Source organism: Myxine glutinosa, chromosome 1, assembly GCF_964187855.1.
Source record: "Myxine glutinosa chromosome 1, kmMyxGlut1.1, whole genome shotgun sequence".
Taxonomy (NCBI): Eukaryota; Metazoa; Chordata; class Myxini; order Myxiniformes; family Myxinidae; genus Myxine; species Myxine glutinosa.
The window spans coordinates 158,723,237-158,747,362 of NC_136261.1; the positions used below are offsets into that span (position 1 = coordinate 158,723,237).

A 24,126-nucleotide genomic window follows, 5' to 3' on the forward strand; every position below is an offset into this window, starting at 1 on the left:
GACCCAGCCCCGAAATTGTGCGAGGGCACAGGGAGTAGAATCGGGGGAGTGAGACCCCAAATTGGAGAGCATCGGGGGAGTGAGACCCCAAATTGGAGAGCACCACAGTATGTGCAATGGGAATTGTTTTTTAGAACCACATAGTGTAATGATGGCCAATGGATTGGCAGGGAAAGACCCCGGGTAGTGTAAAGTGTGTTAATGTCATTTAGAAGGTAGTTAGGAGAAAATCTCTTCGCACCATCCGCATCCACTCACCTGGCTGATAGAACTCCACACCAGATTTTGCAAATGTTTGGTTAGAATGAAAGACGCATCAGGATGTGGGGGTGACATTGTTTGTTAATCCATCTCTTCCTCCTTAGGGGGGATTGATGACGAATTTGGATTAGAGGGGATGGGAAGGACAAGACGGGTAGAGACGGAATTTGTAAATGTGTAGACTGTGTAAATACGGGCTAGGGGCAAGGGTAGGTTAGGTGACAGGGGGGGGACGGGGACGTACGCTAGGGACGGCTTTCTCCGCTCGCTCTCCAGCGCCCTTCACCTTGCATTGCCTTGTTTTTAACGTGTACTCTTGCGGCCTTGCCCCACTGCTTTGCTTGTCCTCCTTCCCCCACTCATGGACTTGTTTCTTTTGGGCCCAGGGGGAGTGCGCAGGTGACCGCAGTTGTATGCCCACACCTTCGCTGCCTCCGGCCTGCACTGATGCACCATATGGACCACACGGGCACCACATATGGACCACACGTTCTGTGGCCTGGCACCACTTTGGACCACACGTACTGTGGCCTGGCGTCTCTGCTGGGACCGACCATTGCTGCCAGCAGCCTCTTGCTTGCGGACCACGGTAAAGGTGGCACCTATGACCAGCAGGTGGACCACCTCAGTTGGCCCTTCTGGCCGTAAATAAAAAGCAGACGCGGTGTGTGCCCTTTTTAATTATTAAATAGATGGCAAGTAAGAAGGCAGCCAGAACCAGCGACCCAGCAGCCAGCCCAGCAGAGGAGCAGAGAAGACATCACAAGACGCCATTATTATTGTTTTGAAATGTGTTTGGTGCATTTTCTTTTGTTATGGTGCTTTTTGGTGCTCTTTGGTGCTTTGTGGTGCTTTTCATGCATTTTGTTTTATTGGTGCATATGGTATGGTGTATCAGTGCAGTGCATGGCAATGATCTTCCCCTTATCAAAAGTTCTGCTTTTGTTTCCCACAAAAGACAGGTCCTGGGTTGCAGTTTTGTAAATAATCAAAATAGTAGTGTGTTTGTAAATAATGCTCCCCACTGGCTAAATGTGTAGTTTTCAAAATAATTCTGCAATTCGGTTAGTCTGTGGGCATGAGTCTGTTAGATAGAATGCAACGCAGCAGGCGGGACATACTTGGTTTTAAAACTGTCGCACTCAGGGTGAGGTTAAAAGTAGAGGGTTACCACACCTAAGTGTCACATTAAATTACAGTTGTTTCGGCTCGGATCGGGCCTGGAGGAAAGGAGGGTGCAGTGTTGTGGTTTTGAGAACCCCTCACTTGTAAATACTTGTAAATAATAACTCTTGTAAATATCCTATCATTTAATAAGGTCGCACCCATAGTTAGTCCATATGCAACACGTAGGACACCATTGGACTTTCAGTTATTTCCTTAATATGTGTTTCAGATAAGGCTGTGTTCCCAATAGTTGCATCTGTGTTGCATTAATTAAATAAGATAGGCCCCATTCCATCCATTTTGCCAGTCTCTCTCTCCAAATTGGGTTACGCGCCTCTGCCAGCCGCAGCCGCCTCAGCGTTCGCTCCAAACACCATTACGCACGCCGTCAAGCTTGGAGCAGAAGGGGGCGGAGCGCCAAGAACGAGGCGTGGCCCTGTCAATGTTCCGGCAAGGGCGGAACCAGTGAACCCTCGCTGACCAATCGGGGCTGAGGTGAGCTGACTGATAGGCGTGGCTCGATGAAGCGCGCATTGATTTCTAAGCGCGTTATATAAGCGCAAGCGCGAGGACTCCATTGTAAGATCTGCGCCAGGGAGCTCCATTGTTAAAGAACTGCGCCAGGGAGCTCCATTGTTAAAGAACTGCGCGAGGGAGCTCCATTGTAAGAACTGCACGAGGGAGCTCCATTGTAAGAACTGCACCGGGGATTGCATTGAGAGGACTGCGCGGGGAGAGCTCAATGGCATTGTACGACCTCCTTTCGTAACGAACTGCGCCACTAGCCTTTGTTAACGGACTGATCCGGGAGAGAGAGAGCGTTTGGCACAATATACGTACGCGGCATTCCCGCCCTCGCCTAGCCATATGTAAGGTCCGGTCGTGCATCAACGACATGCGAAGCTGCCTGCCGTTCTTCGCCGCGGACCCAGATCCTGGACCGGATCCCATCGCCTGGACCATCTGCTTGGACCTTCTCCTCCTACCACTACCCTCCCGTGTAAGTCTGTCTGTTTGTCCTGGGGTTGTAAGTAAGACTGAAAAGTTAAGGTTGCCCTGTGTCCTTTTGTTTCTCTCTTCTTGTACATGCTTTCGTTTCCTCTTCTTTGGGTCTTGTAAATAATTAATAAACCCACTCTTTGTTCTTCCCTTGCTCTGGTTTCCTCTCATTCGATCGCCTCCGTCTTTTCTTCCAATTGAGCACCTGTGGCACGATTTCGGAACCGCTCAGGATCGGGTTTAGTGTTTGTTAACGGCCCGAGTCGCGGCTCGCTTCGCTCGGCGTATCCATTACCGCTGCGGCTCGGGTGGGAGTTATCTCCTCGCTTACGGCCGGTGGTAGTACTGAGGTAATAAGACTAATTGGGTTACAACCCTACTTACCACCGACCAGAAGTGACGTCATAATTTCCAGGATTGGGGGACGGCCAGCTTAAAAGACAAGGGGATTAACCCCCCCTTGATAAGGGGAGCGCCGACCCCCGAATCCGCAACAATATATATATATATATATATATATATATATATATGTATATATATATATATATGTATATATATATATATATATGTATATATATATATATATATGTATATATATATATATATGTATATATATATATATATATGTATATATATATATATATATGTATATATATATATATATATATATATATATATATATGTATATATATATATATGTATATATATATGTATATATATATATATGTATATATATATGTATATGTATATATATATATATATATATATATGTATATATATATATATATATATATATATATATATATATGTATATATATATATATATATATATATATGTATATATATATATATATATATATATATGTATGTATATATATATATATATATATATATATATATATATATATATATATATATATGTACATATATATATATATATATATATATATATATATGTACATATATATATATATATATATATATATATATATATATATATATATATACATATATATATATATATATATATATACATATATATATATATACATATACTATATATATATATATATATATATATATATATATATATATATATATATATATATATATATACACATACATATATATATATACATATATATATATATATATATATATATATATATATATATATATATATATATATATATATATATATATATATATACTGAAACGCAAAAGAAACTTACCACCTTTGAAACCTTTAAATATCAACAATAACACTGCGTGTAGTAAATGTGTGAACTTATTTGTGGACAATAGTGTCCTCACTGTCAGACAAAACGGTCACGGATGGTCACTTGAACCTTCAATGGTCACTTCATAGCACAGCTGTTGAACAGCCGTTTTGACTGTCAGTGATTAGCCAAGGGGTACGGGATGATTTTAATGAGCTGCACGTGATGTCTTGATATTGGCTTTAAAAAGGCCAGTGCAAAATGGGCATTTCAATCAACATGCCACGATTGTCAATGGATCAACGGCAGCGTGCCCTGGGCATGCTGCAAGGCGGACTGAGCTACCGTGAGGTGGCACATCGCCTTGGCTTTTCACACCAGACGATATCGGCCCTGGTGGACAGAGACACCCTCCACAACTCTGCAGATGACAGACCTCGATCAGGGAGGCCAAGAGTCACCACTGCAAGGCAGGACAGGCAGATGGTCCGAAGTCACCTGCGGGATCGATTCCGTCCAGCATCCGGCACTGCGGCAGAAACTCCGGGGCGTGCAAACCCACGGATCTCCAATGATACTGCACGAAGACGACTGCATGACTATGGTCTGACTGCCAGAAGACCATACAAAGGCCCCGTGATGACGGCTGCCCATCGCCGCAACCGACAGAGATGGTGCCAGCAGCATCAGCGGTGGACCTTGGCGCAGTGGAACGAGGTCGCTTTCAGCGATGAGTCAAGGTTTTGTGTGGACAGTCCTGATGGGCGTGAGCATGTCTGGAGAAGAACTGGCGAGCGATATGCCGATTGTTGCGTGCGTCAAGCCAACAGGTGGGGTGGCCCAAGTGTGATGGTGTGGGCCGCCATATCAGTCCGGTACAGGACGCCACTGGTGGTTGTGGATGGGAATCTTAACGCCCAGCGGTATGTGGATAACATCCTGTGACCTCATCTGCTGCCATTCCTGCTAGACCACCCAGAACTGAGAACCTTTCAGCATGACAACGCTCGTCCCCATACTGCTCGCTTTACCACTGCATTTCTCCAAGGCGAGAACATCAACACCATGCAGTGGCCTGCGCTCTCCACTGACCTGAATCCCATAGAGCACCTGTGGGATGAGCTTGGGAGACGCATAGTTGGCAGGGCCAGGACACGGGCAGAGCTGCTTCAGACATTGAGGACTGAGTGGGACAGAATCCAGCAGCAATCCATCCAAAGACTGGTAGGCAGTATATGCCGACGATGCACTGCCTGTATCCAAAACAATGGTGGCCACACACGCTATGGAAAGGGGACTGACATTGCACCCTGTGCTGTTCTGTACTGTAGAACAAACTGATGAGATGGTGTATCTTGGTCAAAAACTTGACATGTCATCAATAAAATGCCAATGTTTCAATTAGCAATTGTTGGTTTGTTTTATTTTGAACTGTTACAATTTTATTACATTTCAAACAAGTGGTAAGTTTCTTTTGCGTTTCAGCCGTTTTGTCTGACAGTGAGGACACTATTGTCCATAAATAAGTTCACACATTTACTACACGCAGTGTTATTGTTGATATTTAAAGGTTTCAAAGGTGGTAAGTTTCTTTTGCGTTTCAGTATATATATCTATATATATATATATATATATATATATATATATATATATATATATATATATATATATATATATATATATGTCGGATTGAGACTTAGAACTTGGGACTCAGAAGACTCAGAGAAAAGGAGCAACGGATATATTTATTAGAACTCGATTACACAAGCTTGAGGACAGCAAAAGTTGCACTGAAACTCACAAGAAATGACCAACAGTACAGCAAGATGCTCTGAAATAATTCAATTAACATTGGTTTATATAAGGAGAATCAGGGGTGGAGTTAGCTCACAAGACACAGAGACAGAATGGGCTCATTGGTTCCCCCACCATAGTCCCATCCTGTTGTTCAGTTAATTAAAGGAAGTTCATCCAAGGCCAGTCATGGGTTAGCTCTGATAAGGAGATGGTCAGCATTATGAGGCAACATGTTTACAACTTTCTGTATAGAAAGCCAGCTTGGGAAAGTACAAAGGGAGTGGACACTCATAAAACTGTCGACTTGCAAGATAATGGCAAAGTCAGGAGAAAGGCAAAGAGAGATAACAGTTGCCTCCAACGCCTGGGAAGGGGAACTAGAGATTGCGCCCACGCAGGCCTGAGCACACAGGCAGAGAACTCCTTATTAGGATATTATACATCCTCAATGCACAAGAAAGAACTCAGTATCAGAAAAGAGTACAGTAGTAAGTCAAAACAAAACATATAATTGGTTATACTTGGTAATTGGTAAAGCAGCATGGATATACAAAGGGGGAGGGGCATTACAGCTCCCTACATACCGCCCTTTTGGATCTAAGATACAAAGTTATCTACGAGCCAATCAAAGGCCTTTATTTCAAACAAAAACAGAAAAATCATTCAACATATCACGCGAAGGCAGCCCCGTAAGAATGTCCCGTACCAAAGCACCACACAAACTCAGTAGGATGATTCGCGTCTGTATGTGAGTATGCAATGTAAGGCCGTAAAAGCAGAGTGATCAAATGGCACACAAAATCCACCAAGAGAGGTGGGAGAGACAGTGTAAAGGATTCACTAAACGTAACGTACCACACGAATGCACCCCAGTGAGCATGTCCCGTACCCCCGTACCGCACAGCGCACTCAGCAGGGTGATCCGCGGGTGTGTGGGTGCAAGTGGGTGTAAGTGGAAGTATGATGTAAGACAGGTGTAGATGGGTGTATGAGGTGAGACCGTAGAGACATGAAGATCGAATAGCGCGCCAAATCCACAACGAAGACCTCTGGTTCCACCGGGGTCCACACCCAGGAAGATCTCCGACCCACCCTTGGTCCACAGAGGTGCAGCCGGACTCCTCCCCAACTGGAGCTCGCCCAGGCTTCCCCAAGTGAAATCCTTGTAGATCTTCAGCGCTCAATCGATATTCATGTTCATGAGGTCTCTTACGTGCTGGTGATCTGGGGAAGACACAACATCGTCAGTATCAGGTGGCTCAAACCTATGGCCATGAAATAAAGCATAACGATCCAAAGGTGGGAGAGAAACTTCCTTTGGGTCAAAGTCGAGATCGTCCGAGGCGATGCTGCTTGCTTCGCTGTTATCCACGGGCGAATCTCCAAAACAATCAGACTCGGAACTCAGAGTATTTTCACGATCGAGTTCCTCTCCATCCGGGCTTGGGTTCACAGCTGGGTCCAAATCCCGGACTGGGTCAGTGGCGTTTGACTCACTGTGGGCTTGTGAGACATGGGGAGGCAAAGCCTGCATTGAAATATAAACATCAGTCGGGGACCCTCGCAAGTGGCCCACATCATCATTGGTAACATCATCAGTAACATTATTCTCAGGTGGCGTAGGCCTGCGGCGTCGACGGCCACCCATAGTCATAGCCACGGCATGGCATATCGTGAAGAAACGAGAGGAATCCTTCAGGAAATCGTCGATTTCTTCATTCGACGTGTCGGGGCCCAGTTTAAACGGCCTCCTGGCAGCCTGGAATGCTTCGAGGTCCGCATAAGTGTACTCGACATCATTATCGGTAATATCAACAATGGAAGAACAATCTTCGGAAGCGGAGATCTCATTGTCGCGGCCCAGTGACTCGTTCGGGTCGTCGTTCCAGGATCCGTGATCTGCAGTCACGTCGACGGCCGGAGTGTCATCTGGACCCACGGTCAGCTTGTCGGTCATCACCATGGCCTTTTCTGGTGTCGTCTTCAGTGTCCATCCTGTGGTAAACTTTCTCACACACGCAAGGACTAAAGCCTCGATTAGTACACAACAAACCACGATTCCAAGGACTATTGCCAAGGCGGTCAATATCTACTTTACTATCGTACCTGTCCATCCTTTGGTTGGCGGCTTTTCCTGCCGCCTCGTCCGCCCTTGCATTGCCCCGAGCAACGTCAGTGTCCGCCCTTTGATGGCCGCGACATTTGATCACCGCAATAGCGCGGGGAAGCAAAATGCTTTGGAGTAGCCCTTCCAATTCTACCACGCGCACCACAACCCATATCCACCATAATTTACCTGTACCCTCTACCTATTTTAAACTACTATCCACGGGTATTCGTGAAGGGGGTCCATCTTTCCCAACCACTCCCTTCGCACCAGCCACTCCACGTTGTCCATAAACCTCTGAGACACACACACAACCTGTCCATTTCACAGTGAGGTGGGGTGCAGATCAATTCTGAAATAACAAAGAGGGTTTTGTCTGAAATTCGTCTCATGAAAGCCCATCCAAGAGTCCAGTGTGACAGACAGACAGACACATAGACACACAGAAAACCCCAGGTACACATTCAAACCAGCTTGTCCCCAGATCCACAAATGTTCACTTTCTCCCATTATAATCCCCTTATTTCATTCCCTGTGCAAATTAAACCGACAGTTCAACCAAGGTCGCAGCACGAGTCGGGCCTGGTGTGGGAGTGAACCAGATAAGACTTTGGCTGAAATGTATTCTTTTTTCTGCTGGCCCGACCAAGCCTGTTTAAAGGAAACGCATGTTAAATGCAGTGAATTTTCTTCTACAAATGGCAAAATGAAATTGGACGTAGCTTTTTAAAGCACTTTTGACAATTTCCACTTTGGACTTTTGGTCCAACCACAACTTTTGGTTTTGGTCAAACTTTTGACTTTGTCCAATTTCCAGCTAACGTTAACCTTTAATTTAAACCAAATTGCAACTGAAGTTATTTTCCTGAACCCAGGCAGTTACATACATCCCTGCTCACGCCACACAAGACAACAGGTGATCCACTTTCAACAGATACCACACTACACAGAAACCTTTGGCAATGCAACAACCGAACTTCCAAAAACAACAACAAAACATTTAATCCACCTCAATGGCTCACCTAGCAGCTCATTGTGTCCCGGTCTATCTCTTCTTGCATCTACACTGTTCACAGCAAGTCCAATTCATCCTTTAAGTCACATGTACCCGGAGTATATGAAACAACCACTCAAACTTAATCCAGCTACACATACCGTTTTCCCAAAAACTCACAGAGCAGTCCAAATCCAGACCAGTCATGCATTTACATGTAAATATTAGGTATAGTATCTAAAATTAAACAAATGGTCGACCTGCGGCTCACAGATGAAAGGCTTGTATCTTTAAGATTGATCTAAGCTTCCAACATTTCAAATCGTCACTTGAAACATCAGCTTATATCAAAAATACTTGCTCATTCCTGGAATCGCACGTTCAACCTTTTGTGTCATGACACAATATCTATTTAAATAACTATTTTCCATTTATACATTCATAGAAATGTTAGCGTCGGTCACAATCCACATGGATTGTAGCTGTCAGCGAGCGAGCCATCCATTCCATACAAGTTATTTCACACAACCATTCTCCATACACCTGGGTTTGCACACCTGTGCCCACACACTGATTCCAGGCTTCTTCATTCAATACAATGCACTCACCCACACTCACAATACTCTGCTCAATAGACAATACTCTTCTACACACACACACAGCGTCATTTGGTCTAACTACTCCCTTCTGAAACATGCGCTTTGCAGTCGCCCCTTATATTATTGCGCTCCCCCATCACTACAATACTCGGAGCACACTGACGTCATCTCCCATTTTCCCCGTCCCATATGCACTAGACTATAGGAATTAAAATTAAAATTGAACATAAATCCACAACAACTTAAATCAACGTAAAACCCAGCGGTTTTATCAACAGCCCAGCCACTTTCCTTGTTCGCTCTCCTTCTGTGGAACTGTAACCTTTGCCACTTTGTTGTCTTTTCTCTGCCAGTAATACAAACCGAAGCACACCTTTGTCTGCACATGTACTTTAACCATGATTATATGAGACCCAACACCAGGACTGCTCCCTGGAGCTGCCATAACTCGCCTTCACACCCCATCCATCACATATCTCACTCAACCTTGCCAAAATCCAATCTATTTACCTTTGTTGCACACAACATCTGTCCCCCATTGCCCATCAAAAGTGCCCACTCCACAACCCACAATTTTCTCAGGGTACACACCTGTCTTTACTGTCGAAATCCATGTTTCAGAAATATAACTCCATGGCCTGCTAGACAGCCAGACAGACACAACAATGAAACTATAACCTCCATTCTCCTTCCATGGTGAGTTTGTACCCCAATTTGTCTTGTCGATTTGTTCCATATTATTCCCATATTTTCCTATTCCCCTTCCAATGGAACGTAAATCATGGAAGTAAGTTACCAAAAGAACTCCCCTCCAGGCCAAAGGTGTGTATTTCACACCTCTACAGCATTTCACACCATGACATAATTTTAATCCTTCTCATTACACAGCTCATTGGCTCCCATGTCCTGTCAATGTGCAGCTTCACAATGTGCTACATCCTTCGGATGGACGTTAAAATCGACATTCCTGGCATGGATTTCAATATTTATCCAATAGCCAATGTTAAATTCAATCCCACCTGCCCAATAGCTATTATGAATCCCAATATCCCAATATAAATTGTTTCAACTCGACTTTCAACCAATTTTACCGCCAACAAACCACCATTAACCTACCTCCCCCTGTTATTTATTTATTTTTCGTAAATAAACAAATAAACAAGAAAATAACCTAGTCTGTTTATTGAAAATAAAAAGTTCCCATATGTCTTTCCCTGTAACACTCACCACGGGTGTGCACTCCCGCAAATACCCCCACTCGCGTGCTCCGATGTGCCCCCTCGCACACTTGCCACAACATAAAACTCCCATTTACTGGATTAAACCTTGGCCTTCCGTGGAATCGCACCACAGACTTACGATCAGACAAACAGGCAGACACGTCTTTCCTACATGACATCATACATTGGGACCTTGTCAGTCGGATCACAGGCCACAGGAGAAATACAAAAACCTCCAACCTACTCTCCAACACCGTCAGGTTGGAGAAAATATCCGAGTAAGTGTTTCTACGCCCCCTTAACTATTTCTAAGCTTTCTATGTAACCTTTTAAAACTCACAATAGTTCAATTTCAGCAAGATTTTCTTTACTATTTTCCCACGTCATTCATGCCGAATACACCTCACACATCCATACATACGGCACAAGTAGCCAATACCAATCGACATTGCATACTGACACACACACACAATGGACACAAATACATACTTCAATGACAGACATCCATATATACATTTATTCATTCATTCATATACCAATGAGTCTCTCAGACGTCGCGCGAACACCGGATCGACTCCAACCATGCACCTCCAACAGCCACTCCCCTGCCAACCTAGGCAACGCATTTTAAATCATGCGTTTTCCTATACATTCTCCATACCACGTGACTGACAAACCAGCTCGCATTTCAAACCACTGCGCACATTCAGCAGTGTGAACAATCGCAAAAATTCACAGCACAACGACCTGAGTGGGTCGTGTACAACGCCTTATGTCTCAATCATTCAAAAGAAAGGGGATTCTTAGACCGGGGTGGAAAGGGTGAGTTGGGGTGAAAAGGGTGGGGCAGGGAGGGTGGTGTTGCCTGGAACCCCGGGACAGAGCTCAGGGCTGGGAGGGTAGGGGTTTGGTATCTGCCTGACCCTCCCACGGGGACTTGACTGTCAATGAGCGGCATCAGTCACTCGTTAGCCTGCCTTTACAGTCTTATTACCCATACTGTTACCCATCCTAGGAAAATTTTAGTTTACCGACGTAGCCTTGCACTCGTGAGGATCGTCCGCCTCGCGTTCTACCTAACTCTGAAAGGCTCGCAGCCTTGTGTACCCGTGAGGTTCGCCCGCCTCGCGTTCTACCTAACTCTGAAAGGCTCGTAGCCTTGTACCCGTGAGGTTCGCCCGCCTCGCGTTCTACGGCCTTCTAACCTACCCTTACTGTACTCTCCTGGTGTCCTACGCCCTTATAATACTTCTAATCTTACTTATAATTCCGACGTCTCCCGGGTAGGCCTCGGATCGGGACGCCGCCCTTATCCTTACCCTCACAACCCAGAGATCTATTACCCCTTAACCTCAGGCGCCCAACGTGGGGCACTTCCCCTTATGTAACGTTACCCTGACGAGTCCATAAACAATCAGTTGCTCCAGGACCCAAGCGGTCCGTATTTAAATTTAGGTTCGTGGAACAGGTATGAGCAGGGAACAGAACAAACGGCATCCGAGCAAGAGAGTGGGTTACAATTTAGACTGACCCCCATGCTATAAAGGAAAAAACAAAAGAAAACCCACAGCTCACCTGACCCGGATCAATTGCTAGCTGGTCTCACCACTCACTTGCCTGGGACCGCGTCCCGGACTGCACAGACTGATCCCACCGCTGCCACCAGTTGTCGGATTGAGACTTAGAACTTGGGACTCAGAAGACTCAGAGAAAAGGAGCAACGGATATATTTATTAGAACTCGATTACACAAGCTTGAGGACAGCAAAAGTTGCACTGAAACTCACAAGAAATGACCAACAGTACAGCAAGATGCTCTGAAATAATTCAATTAACATTGGTTTATATAAGGAGAATCAGGGGTGGAGTTAGCTCACAAGACACAGAGACAGAATGGGCTCATTGGTTCCCCCACCATAGTCCCATCCTGTTGTTCAGTTAATTAAAGGAAGTTCATCCAAGGCCAGTCATGGGTTAGCTCTGATAAGGAGATGGTCAGCATTATGAGGCAACATGTTTACAACTTTCTGTATAGAAAGCCAGCTTGGGAAAGTACAAAGGGAGTGGACACTCATAAAACTGTCGACTTGCAAGATAATGGCAAAGTCAGGAGAAAGGCAAAGAGAGATAACAGTTGCCTCCAAGGCCTGGGAAGGGGAACTAGAGATTGCGCCCACGCAGGCCTGAGCACACAGGCAGAGAACTCCTTATTAGGATATTATACATCCTCAATGCACAAGAAAGAACTCAGTATCAGAAAAGAGTACAGTAGTAAGTCAAAACAAAACATATAATTGGTTATACTTGGTAATTGGTAAAGCAGCATGGATATACAAAGGGGGAGGGGCATTACAGCTCCCTACATATATATATATATATTTATTTATTTATTTATTTATTTATTTATTTATATATATACTTGTACCAAGTTTGGTCAAAATCTCATCACTGGTTTACAAGTTAGCACAGTAACATAATTCTTACCTAATGGGACCTCTGGCCTTTGACTGTGGACCTTTCACCTGTAATACTGTATAATCAGTTCATCTTTGCATCATTATACATACTTGTACCAAGTTTGACTTGGATCCCTACAGCCGTTCTTAAGTTATCGGGATAACGAAACCTATCACGGACGGACAACCCTAAAACATAATGCCTCCGGCGACTTCGGCTGCGGAGGCATAAAATACAAATACAAAGTATAAGAGGCTGTAATGGCCTTACCTGAACCTGTGACCAAAGCTGATGAACCTCCCTGTCACCATAATCTCGTTCAATGAGGTCCAGCTGAGGTTGCAAGCGCTGATTAATGAAAAATGTCGGCCACTCTTGTTGCCAATCATTTGCCTGCCAATAAATGTAAATTTTCTTATTACTTCTCATTCTATAATAATCCTACTCCTACCAAACATAATTGATTGAATGGGCTAACAAGCTAAGACTTTTCTTCCATTCAAAACCAAAGAAACTATGACATGCCATTCATCCTGAATTACCTTTAGAGGTAATACAGTGTATATAATTAATTCCTATACTCGTAGTTTCTCTTTATAAATTATAACATGCAATCATAAAACCTCCCTGTACTTCTAAATGCCTCCTTTTCAAAGAGCAAATTGAACTGAGGCGCACCAAATTCCGTTTTGCACAGCAGGGAATTGTTTCTGTCATTATATCCCTCTCTTACTTCGCGTCCCAGTTTCTAGTTTTATCTCCCCCTTATTATTTTAGCATTTTTATATTGCTGTGCAGAGCAAGATACAGCACAGTGTGGCGCAGGTCACTTTGTAGTTCAACGGCACAACAAAAGTATGATTCAATGTAAAAGGTGAACAGTGAAATATTATCATGAGTGAAACAACAATGTTAGCGATGGGAAATATCCAGCACCGTGATCTACATTAAACCACGTTATGATTTCAGAATTGAATAGCATAAGAGGGCCATTTCAAAATGCTCACTAATGGCCTTGCCATGCCAAACTGTCCGCAGCTTTTCTCACGTGATCAGGCGAGGAGTAATATAACCGTTTCTTACTCGGTGGCTTTCTTACTAGGTCCTCTGCAGGATACAGGTGCTACTGCCAGTTATAGCTGAGCAATGGAGTGAGGTGAGTTTTTCATGCAAGGACAAATGTATAGTTGTAAAATTTCATATTCTGCTGGCGAAACATCCGCAGGATACTTATTAGCTTATAACTGATGCATTGGGGGACCATAACCCTCACATGAAACTGCATGGAGGAGGGTGAGCAACATCCAGGCTCATCATAAGGACATCGAGACGGCCGACCAACCATTGTGACAGACGATGAACACCATTCAGAAGGTTTCCACCATTAAGCAGCAGAACCCAAGCATGACCCGCTCCTGCAGGATTACACAGGAAGTATGTATTTCTCCTGAAAGCAGGTTCCGTGTACCAAATGAAAAACTGGGAAAGAGGTTCATGCAAAAATGGTTCCCGATGTGCTCAATGCCGATCAGCTGGCCACGTGCATGTTGACCTGCACAACTTATCTGCGGCGCTGGTAATGCAAGAGTGACATGTTCCTGGGGCGCATCCTAATGGTGGAAGAAACATGGGTGCATTCAGTTGATCCACATTTGAAGCAGCAAAGTGCTGAACGGCGTTCACCAGAGTCACCAAGAAAGAACAATCACGGGTCGCAGTCAGGGAGCACTGCAGGTTATTCACAAATGTTCTTCTCCCAGTGTTGAACTACTTTCTTGTTGAACTACGTTCTTCTCCCAGTTTTGCTCGCCTGTGAGTGGGGGTATATTATGCAAATGTACTAAGGAAAAGATGCATCCAACATCTTTCTTCCACCTGCACAAAGCTGCATCTTTACCCAAACTGCTACAATATAGCACAATTTTTGTTTACTCCTGACAACACAGCACTTCATCACCAGGAACATGTGCACAGTTCCTGCTGCAGAAATGTGCTCCTAAGGTTCTTCCACCCCCTCCTCATTCTGCTGACCTATCACCATAGGATTACATCCTGTGTCCAAAGATGAAGAAACCATTTTGTGGATATCGGTACGAGATAGTGGATGAGATCAGAGGCTGTGCAGGCATTTGTGCTCCGAGTGCTCACGATTACCATGCTGCCATTTATCGCTTGCCACACCACAGGCAAAAATGTGCACTGAACTTCAGCATGAATATGTGGTGTAGTGGAGGATAATGCTTTCACTTTTCCATGAGCATCGTACATAAACACAACTGGATTATCATCATCATCAACAATATGAAACTAAACTGCTTAAAGAAACAGTAGACATTTAATCTGATGGGCACACGAAGCACCACTGGTGGGTACCTGGGGAATGTATCCGCAGCAAGTGGTGGTGTAAAAACCAAACTTGTCCACATACTGGACATCTTCCTGACCAACGCCCTTTCCTGAAATAGTCAATGCAGATATTACAAGTTTGTGAGTTTACATTAAAAGTCCTTTGATAACTTTTGAAACACTATTACTATGAACATTTTGGGTTTCAAACCTCAGAGCTTGCCACGTATTGCACTGTGAAACAGAGTGACCAAGTAGCGAGATCAAAATTACAGCTTAGACTTTATAAATAAGGTTGTGCCAATTTGGCAGAGTCAGAGATTATTATAGGGACGTATAAATAAATTAAAATATACTAATAACCGGAAATCTCCCAAGAAGTATGCTAAAACTGGATAAGTTGATGGCTTTCTAGCAAAACCAGACATGATGGCGTAATGGTAAAGAGTGTCCACTATGGTAGTGGGAGGGCAGCGGTTCAAACCCGACCCCAGCAGAGACATACCAAAGACTTCAAAAATGGTATGTGTTGCTTCCCTACTTGATGCTCAGCATTTAAAAGGATAGAGCACAAACAACCATAAGTTGGCAACCATTATGGAGGCTTGATGGGCTTAATCGCCTCCTCGTGCATTGTAGTTCCTTGCAAGAGAACTCGTATTAAACAAGTGTTGTAATTGCTGTAATTAAAGACATTGAATTATGTGGTGCAAAGTGCTTAGAAAGCTCTTGTTCTCAATTGCAAAAGTGTCTGTTTCTAAGCCTTCGCTTTCACCCTCCTTAGAGTATCGTACAATTTGTGCAAATGCAACTTTCCATTGGTTAGCTGCCAATCAGCATGGCCGACAATGGGGTACTTAGTGGTCCAAAAGCCATCAAAAGGGTAGGAAAGCAAGCCATTCATCATTGCCTGATTTATGGATCGCTTCTGAGGCCACGCCTCAGAACCAAGCAATAAATCACCATCTGTAAAACGCAAGGCCACGAGATGGCCTATGAGCATGCCTCGGGTGGGTAATGGGGCCCCCATGAATGAATGAATGAATGAATATGAATGAATGAATGATCGTTTTTAAGGCCATTTTTCCCCGCTAGAGTGGGGGTTAGCCTTGCGGGCCCCATGACAATCATGGTTCCCCATTTGAGGCAATGTTTTTATGGCCGGATGCCCTTCCTGACGCCAACCCTTGGTCACGCTCTTACGATGCGCAGGGATACGGTGTACCTATTCTAAATCCGGGTACACACCGTGATCATTCATCCCAGCAAGCTGGTACTCAATTTGCCGACCTCGGAAGGATGACAGGCTGAGTCAACCCCCCTGGCGTTAATTCAGCGATCGACCGGGATTCGAACCCAGGATCCTAGGATCCCAAGCCGGCACCCTAACTGCTAAGCCAACACCAGGCTTAATGGGGCCCCATGGAACGATCCAAAATAGCACAGGAGATTGCATGATGCTGGGTCTCTGGGTCTCGGTCTCACAGTGTGTGTGTGTGTGTGTGTGTGTGTGTGTGTGTGTGTGTGTGTGTGTGTGTGTGTGTGTGTGTGTGTGTGTGTCTCTCCCTCTCCATGGGTTGGTGTTCCTGTGTGGTTCGTGGTTGTTGCTCGGGGTGCTTCTCTCCTTGGCTTGGCTGGTGGTTTGTCACCCATGGTGCTGGGTGCTGGGCTCTGCTCGCTGTTTGTATTACTATTGTAGAACGTGGCAAGAGGACAAGCCTGCGGCCAAACCACAATGCACCCAAACAGGACCCACATTGTGTGCGAGCGGGGCTCACACCACAACCGTTTCTCTGTCCCGTCCTCTGCTTCTCTGTGCCATAGTCATCCCTGAGTGAATGTGCTAAGGCCATATTGTTTAAGTTTCATTGTGGTTCCAATGATGTGTTGGTTATTATTTTTATTATTATTTATTCCTCACAGTTTTGTGATCGCCGCATGTGCGTCTGTTTTCTTCTTCTTCCCTTTCCCAGTTAATTGTAATATATCCCTCGTTAAATGAAGCTTGTGTGGTCATCGGCTGAGAACTCCATAGTGCAAAGCGAATTGGAAATAAACCCATTAGACGGGCAGTTTCGGGTCTGCACATAAAGGCCCTTGTGACAAGCGAATCACCTGTTGGCTCTCACTTGGCCATTTCTGTCAGGCTAATTCTCCATGGTTGTGAGGTTTAAAACACCAATTCACACCCAAATTAACCCGGGTGGAAGTGGAGACCTTCTGATGGCACAATTGTCTTGAAGACCCATGACCGAAACGATACCCCCAAAGTACTAGGATCTTTATTTGGGCAGCAGCTTCTACACTATAAATACATTTACGTTCCAAGGTTGCACATCTGTTACACTAAAGGCAACCATGATGAATTGCAGCCATTAAGGCGATCGTGTACTCGGGGGTTTAAAGTTGCGATTCAACAAGAATGATTAACATTCGTGTGACGTTTGCCAGACGTAGGAACACATGCTTTTTCCAGGGGAAAAATCAAGCACAAACATTCACTCCTTTGTTTTTAACTTTAAGATTTATGGATTTATGGACTACCAGACCATCTGACCAACCCCGAGTCGAGCAGACATTAAATATGCAGATTCCTTTGTGTATATCTTGAGAAACAAAAGTGAAATCAACTGGTTATGGAGTAGAACACATCCAACTTGACACCAATTACTAAGCAGTATTCGTTGTCAAATGCCACACACCGTACACTTGATTAATGTGAAGCGAACCAAAGCGAACTCTCTTGGGCGAAGGCCGAGTAACATTGAGGCAAATCGCGTGGGATTTATGCAGACACATTGCCAAAGTGTACCACAAGTTTTAACAAGGCAAACCCAGAGATGCTGAGAATATATTTAGGGAGAAAATTATCAGAAAAATGATGGACCTTGAAAACCACACCTTCAAAAGGACCTTGAAAAGATCAAGGTAAGGACAACTTACCAATTGTCCCCTTGTGTTTTTTCAACTCATCACCCACATGTTGGTTGTGGAGGTGCAAGGCTGCAATGCGTTCACCCAGCATCTTTTGATGCCTGCAAAAAAACGTGGACGCACATCTTGGATATGAAAATTACTTTTCCAATTTGTCCTGTGCTTTTGCAATTGAAAAAATTCAATCAAAACAAAACTCGTTTAAAAAAAAAAAAAACTCTTACAAAAGCTGCTGCTGCTGCTGCTACTATTACTACGACCGTTTCTACTTTTGTTTCTTCTTCTTCTTCTTTGACGGCCATAATTAAATTCAGGTTTGTGTGAGGTCAGCCATGGAGGATGTTTGAGCCAAGTCTTTCACAAAACAGCTGTCTCGGCCTGAAGTTCAACTAAGGGTGGTAGGAATTTGGAATTTATTCAGGGTGCTAGTGATAACTGGCCCTCTCTTTGCTAATGACATTATGGGATATTCAACATCCACCAGATTATGTTAGCAGATGGGACCCCCAGCTTAACATCCATCCAAGAGACGGCAAAATTTGTGGTGCAATGTTAAACCTGTGAAACACCAAATGAAACATTAGGATCGGGCCGAGAATCGAACCCATAAGAGACAGCTTAATAGTGAGTGCGCTACTTCTTCACCATCTTGTTTGACACACACTGAAATAATGTGAGGCCCTCAAAAAAGGCCCTGCATTATTAATCATTCGATCTGACATAAATCCAGTAGAGCCTCATCAGATTTCATGAGAAATATTTAAAGGCAGTATCCAATGGTTAACAAGAGGGAGAATTGCTTTGCATTGATCTGGGGTGAATTAACGGGGGTAGAAAAGATCAAGGTTTTGGATTTATTTATGTTTTGTATACAAGATCGAGGCTCGTGTAAGAGATAACATTACTCAAAAAAAAAAAAAACGGACACATAAAAAACATATAATAAAGGGAGCGGGAGACAAGATGGGGAGAGAGAGAGAGAAGCACACAAGTACAACAGTAGAGAACAGGGACATCGGGAGATCTGTGGGAGGGCGAGGGCTTGGGGGGAGGAGGCATGCGAAGGGGGGTGGGGAGGTGGGAGAGGTAAAAAAACACATGGACACTGCTAGGACTTCCAGAAAAGAAGTCGGTATTTCAAAAAAGTGGATCTGGGGTGAAATTAATGGGGGTAGAAAAGATCTCTTAAGATCCTAACCTAACCATCTAACCTCACCATCAAACAGCTGTTTTAAAGACCTGGAGGGGGAGTGGGATTGAAGGGAGTGGGGGAGTTTGTTCCAGAGGCAGGAGAAAAGAGGAATGAAAGAGTGAAGGTGAGCAGAGAGTCTTGATTTTGGCAGTTTAACCATAAGAGGGTTGCAGGCAGAACTTGTGCGACCTGTAGGAATATTTGGGGGACAGAGCACAGACAGAGCGGGGGGGGGGGCAAGGCTGGAGAGGAGTCGGTAGGAGACTTCCCTCTTTCTCCCCATCTTCTCTCCCACTCCCTTATCATATGTTTTATGTGTCAGTTAGTTTTTTGTGATTAATGTTAGCTCTTACACGAGCCTCGATCTTGTATACAAAAAAAGATAAAAAAAATACATGTCCCCTACCGGTCCCAATGAATGTTCTTGTTCCTGGGCTCACAAAATAGATCGTCCGACGTGCCGGGACAACCAGAACATTTTGTCAGATGATGTTACCATGCTGGTTGCCAGTCTGAGGGACAACCAAATTTGGTTTCTGCTAAACAAACCTTCTTTGGGCTTTATTTGTCCACGCTGTTGAAACTTTGACTTAAAATAGTCAAGAATATAATCATGACTATATAAAAAAAACAATTAAATATCAAAAGCATTACTAATCCCCATGTCACAGGGGTCGCCATTTTTGTTCTCGGGAAGTGAGCTTGAAACGAATTGCATAACAAATGCGGTTCCCATCATTCACTGAAAGTACAGTACCCGTTAATGTACCTAACATGATACTGTGGCGGGCACAAGGGACAATAATTCCGCGCACCAGTGGGTGGCGTGAGCGTCCAGGCGGGGAACGAAAGCGCATGCCCCGCCTTTCGACCGATCGGCCACGCCCAGGCGTGGCCTCGGGACATATATGCGGGCTCTAAGCTTAAGTCCGCCCAGTGCTGAAGTGCGAGCTCTTAATAAAGACTCTTTGTTTGTACCAACGCGTTGTGGCCTACCTCTCTGGCAATCAAGTCGTGTGTGCACAGCACCACACTGGTGACCCCGATTGGGTCAGCCATCGCTGACCCCCGAACGCGCCATGGCTACCAACGCTGTCAAACTCCCCGAGTTTTGGGAAGCGCAAGCCGACGTCTGGTTTGTGCAGGCCGAAGCTCAATTTCAGCTCCGAGGCATCACGGTGGACGAGACCCGGTACTACCACGTGGTCGCCGCCCTCGGGCCCGGCACTACCGCCCGAGTCGTGTCCATCCTTCAGCGCCCGCCGGGCGACAACAAGTACGAGGCGCTCAAGCGTCTCCTCCTCGCCACGTTCGGGCTCACGGAGATCGAACGGGCCAAACGCCTCCTGGACCTTCCCGCCCTCGGCGACACACGACCATCCGTCCGGATGGATTTCATGCTGTCGCTGCTTGGAGACCAGCGCCCGGATTTCTTGTTCAGCGCACTTTTCCTCCGCCAGCCACCTGCACAGGTGCGCCTCGCGCTGTCCGGTTCCAAACTAACGAAACCCCACGGCCTGGCTGGAGAGGCCGACAAGTATTTTGCGGCCTGCGACACGCGGTCGGTGTACGGTGCTGCTGTAGTGGCTCCTGGTGCGGAGGCTCCAGCGCCCCCTGCTTCCCTCGTGGCCGCTGCTACGCCCCGCACACTACCGCCGCCGCCACCACCACCGCCACCGACACGGCCGCCGCGGGTGCCACCGCCGCAAACCTGGTGCTACTACCATGCCAGGTTCGGCCGCAAGGCTAAAACGTGCCGCCCGCCGTGTTCTTTTGACGGGTCGGGAAACGACCGGCGCTCACTTGCGGCCATGAGCGTCGGCCATTCCGGCAGCCTCCTGTTCATCACGGACACCTTGTCCGGGCGCCGTTTTCTTTGCGACACAGGAGCGCAGGTAAGCGTCCTCCCCGCCTCCACGTCCGACAAGCAAGCCGCGGGCCGGGGCCCCGCTTTGCTTGCTGCCAACGGTACACCCATCCGCACATTCGGGAAGCATTGCCTCTCACTGCGGTTCAGAGGGCAGCGCTTTCAATGGTCGTTCGTGACCGCCAGCGTGCCAATGGCCCTGCTGGGCGCGGACTTCCTATGTACGCATGGGCTGTTGGTCGACGTGAAGCGTAGACGTCTCGTCCAGGCCGAAACCTTCAGCTCGCTCGCTTGTTCGCTGAGCGGCTCGTTGAGCGGCTCACTGAGCGGCTCACCGAGCGGCTTGCCAAGCGGCTTGCTGGAAGTTTCCGTCCCGGCGAGTTTAGTTTGCACGCTTCCGGCAGCGAACGACTTTACCCGCCTCCTAGCCAGTTTCCCGGCCCTCACGCGGCCCACCTTCTCAGCGGTGGCCGTTAAACACGGGGTGGAGCACCGTATACCCACGGTCGGGCCGCCGGTCTACGCCCGGGCACGCCGACTCGAACCCACGAAGCTTGCCATGGCGAAAGCGGAGTTCGCCACGCTGGAGCGGCTGGGGATCGTACGGCGCTCCAACAGCGCTTGGGCTTCTCCTCTGCACATTGTGCCAAAGCCCGGCGGGGGATGGCGGCCGTGCGGGGACTACCGCCGGCTCAATGATGCCACCACCCCCGGCCGCTACCGGTCCTGCATATCCAGGACTTTTCCGCCCGGTTGGCAAACACGACCATGTTTTCCAAGGTGGACCTCATCCGGGGCTACCACCAGGTCCCCGTACAACCGGGCGATGTCCCGAAGACGGCCGTCATCACCCCTTTCGGCCTCTTCGAGTTCCTGCGAATGCCTTTCGGGTTGAAGAATGCGGCCCAGGCGTTCCAACGGTTTATGGACAGCGTCTTGCGCGACTTACCTTTCCTCTTTGTCTACGTGGACGACATCCTAGTCGCGAGCGCGTCCCGGGAGGAGCACCTGCTCCACCTCCGCACGCTTTTCAAACGCCTGGGCCAGCATGGCCTAATCATCAACCCCGCCAAGTGCCGTTTCAGCGTCGCCACCATCGACTTCTTGGGGCACCCCATCACCAGGCACGGGGCCGTCCCTTTACCGGCCAAGGTGGAGGCGGTCAGGGATTTCCCGCGACCCCGCACGATCAAGGGGCTCCATGAGTTCCTGGGCATGGTAAATTTTTACCACCGCTTCGTGCCCCACGTCGCCCAGCACCTCCGCCCCCTGCACGAGGCCCTCCGGGGCAAGCCGGGCAAAGGTGACATCGCCTGGTCGGAGTCGATGGCCGCGGCGTTTGCGGGCGCAAAGCTGGCCCTGGCCAACGCCACCATGCTGGCGCACCCGGCGCCCGATCGCCCTCACCACCAACGCGTCGGACTACGCGGTGGGCGCGGTGCACGAGCAGTGGGTGCGTGGTGCTTGGCAACCGCTGGCGTTTTTTAGCCGGCAGCTTCGCCCGCACGAACGCCGCTGCAGCACCTTCGACCGCGAGCTGCTCGGGCTCCACCTGGCGGTCCGACACTTCCGCCATCTGCTGGAGGGCCGCCCATTCACGGCTTTCGTCGACTACAAGCCCCTTGTGTTCATGATGGCCAAGGTCGCCGAGCCATGGTCGGCACGGCAGCAGCGTCACCTCTCTGCCGTGTCCGAGTATACGACAGACATCCGTCATGTGGCGGGTAAAGACAACCCGGTGGCGGATTGCCTTTACCGGTCCGTCGCGCACGCGGTCCACCTTGGGATCGACTATGCCCAGATGGCGGAGGACCAGACCACCGACCTCGGCGTCCAGGCCTTGCGGACCGCCGTCACGGGCCTCCGCGTCACCGAGGTGCCGTTTGACGCCGTGGGCATGGCCCTCCTGTGCGACGTCTCCCTTGGCCGGCCTCGCCCCATCGTGCCCGCTGGCTGGCAGCGCCCAGTGTTCGACGCCATCCACGGCCTGTCCCACCCGGGCACGAAGGCCTCCCAGAAGCTCGTCGCGGCGAAGTTCGTCTGGCATGGCCTCAGGAAGGATGTCCGTGACTGGGCCAGGACGTGCCTCGCGTGCCAGCACGCAAAGGTCCACCGCCACACCCAGGCCCCGTTGGCCCCGTTTGCGGTGCCCGAGCGTCGGTTCGACCACGTGCATGTCGACTTGGTGGGACCTCTGCCCCCCTCGCGGGGGTTCACCCACCTCCTCACCATGGTGGACCGCACCACACTGTGGCCGGAGGCCGTCCCATTGGCGGCGACGTCTGTGGCTGATGTGGCGCAAGCCTTCATCGCCACTTGGGTTGCCCGGTTCAGTGCCCCCTCGGACATCTCGTCCGACCGCGGCCCCCAGTTCACCTCGGAGCTCTGGGCCGCGGTGGCGCAAGGGCTCGGCGTAAAACTACACCGCACCACGGCCTACCACCCCCAGGCCAATGGCCTGTGCGAGCGCTTTCATCGCTCGATGAAGGCCACGCTCTGGGCCAGCCTCCGCGACGGCAGCTGCGCCGAAAGGCTCCCCTGGGTCCTGCTGGGCCTCAGGACGGCGCCCAAGGACGACCTGCGCGCGTCCTCGGCGGAGCTGGTCTTCGGGCAACCACTGCGGGTACCGGGCGAATTGATCCCCGGCTCCACGGCTCCTTGGTCCGCGGCGCAACAGCGCTCCGCCTTTCAGGAGACCGCCCGGAGGTTCGCCCCGGTGCCGACGGCACACCACGGTTGCCCATCTTCCCACGTCGCCCCGGAGCTTCGCACGGCGGAGTACGTCTTCGTCCGGCACGACGCCCACCGGGCACCGCTACGGCCCCCGTACGACGGGCCCTTCCGCATGCTGGAGACCGGGGACAAATATTTCACCATCGACATCGGCGGTGCCCCAGATCGCATCTCCGTGGACCGCCTCAAGCCGGCCCACCTCAATCTGGACCACCCCCCGCAAGCAGCTCTGCC

The 24,126-nt window shown here is 47.8% G+C and overlaps 1 protein-coding gene across 4 annotated transcripts in view; it reads right to left on the bottom strand.

Moving 5' to 3' along the window:
- LOC137430268 (ketosamine-3-kinase) overlaps positions 1-24,126 on the bottom strand; it is a 103,645-nt gene that overhangs the window by 44,800 nt on the left and 34,719 nt on the right. For all 4 annotated transcript variants that reach the window (XM_068121027.2, XM_068121037.2, XM_068121018.2 and 1 more), the window contains exons 4-6: positions 18,110-18,201; positions 15,194-15,276; positions 13,091-13,213 (exon numbers count right to left, since the gene is read on the bottom strand). In XM_068121027.2, the coding sequence (XP_067977128.2) occupies positions 13,091-13,213; positions 15,194-15,276; positions 18,110-18,201 (298 nt within the window). The remainder of the gene's footprint in view (positions 1-13,090; positions 13,214-15,193; positions 15,277-18,109; positions 18,202-24,126) is intronic.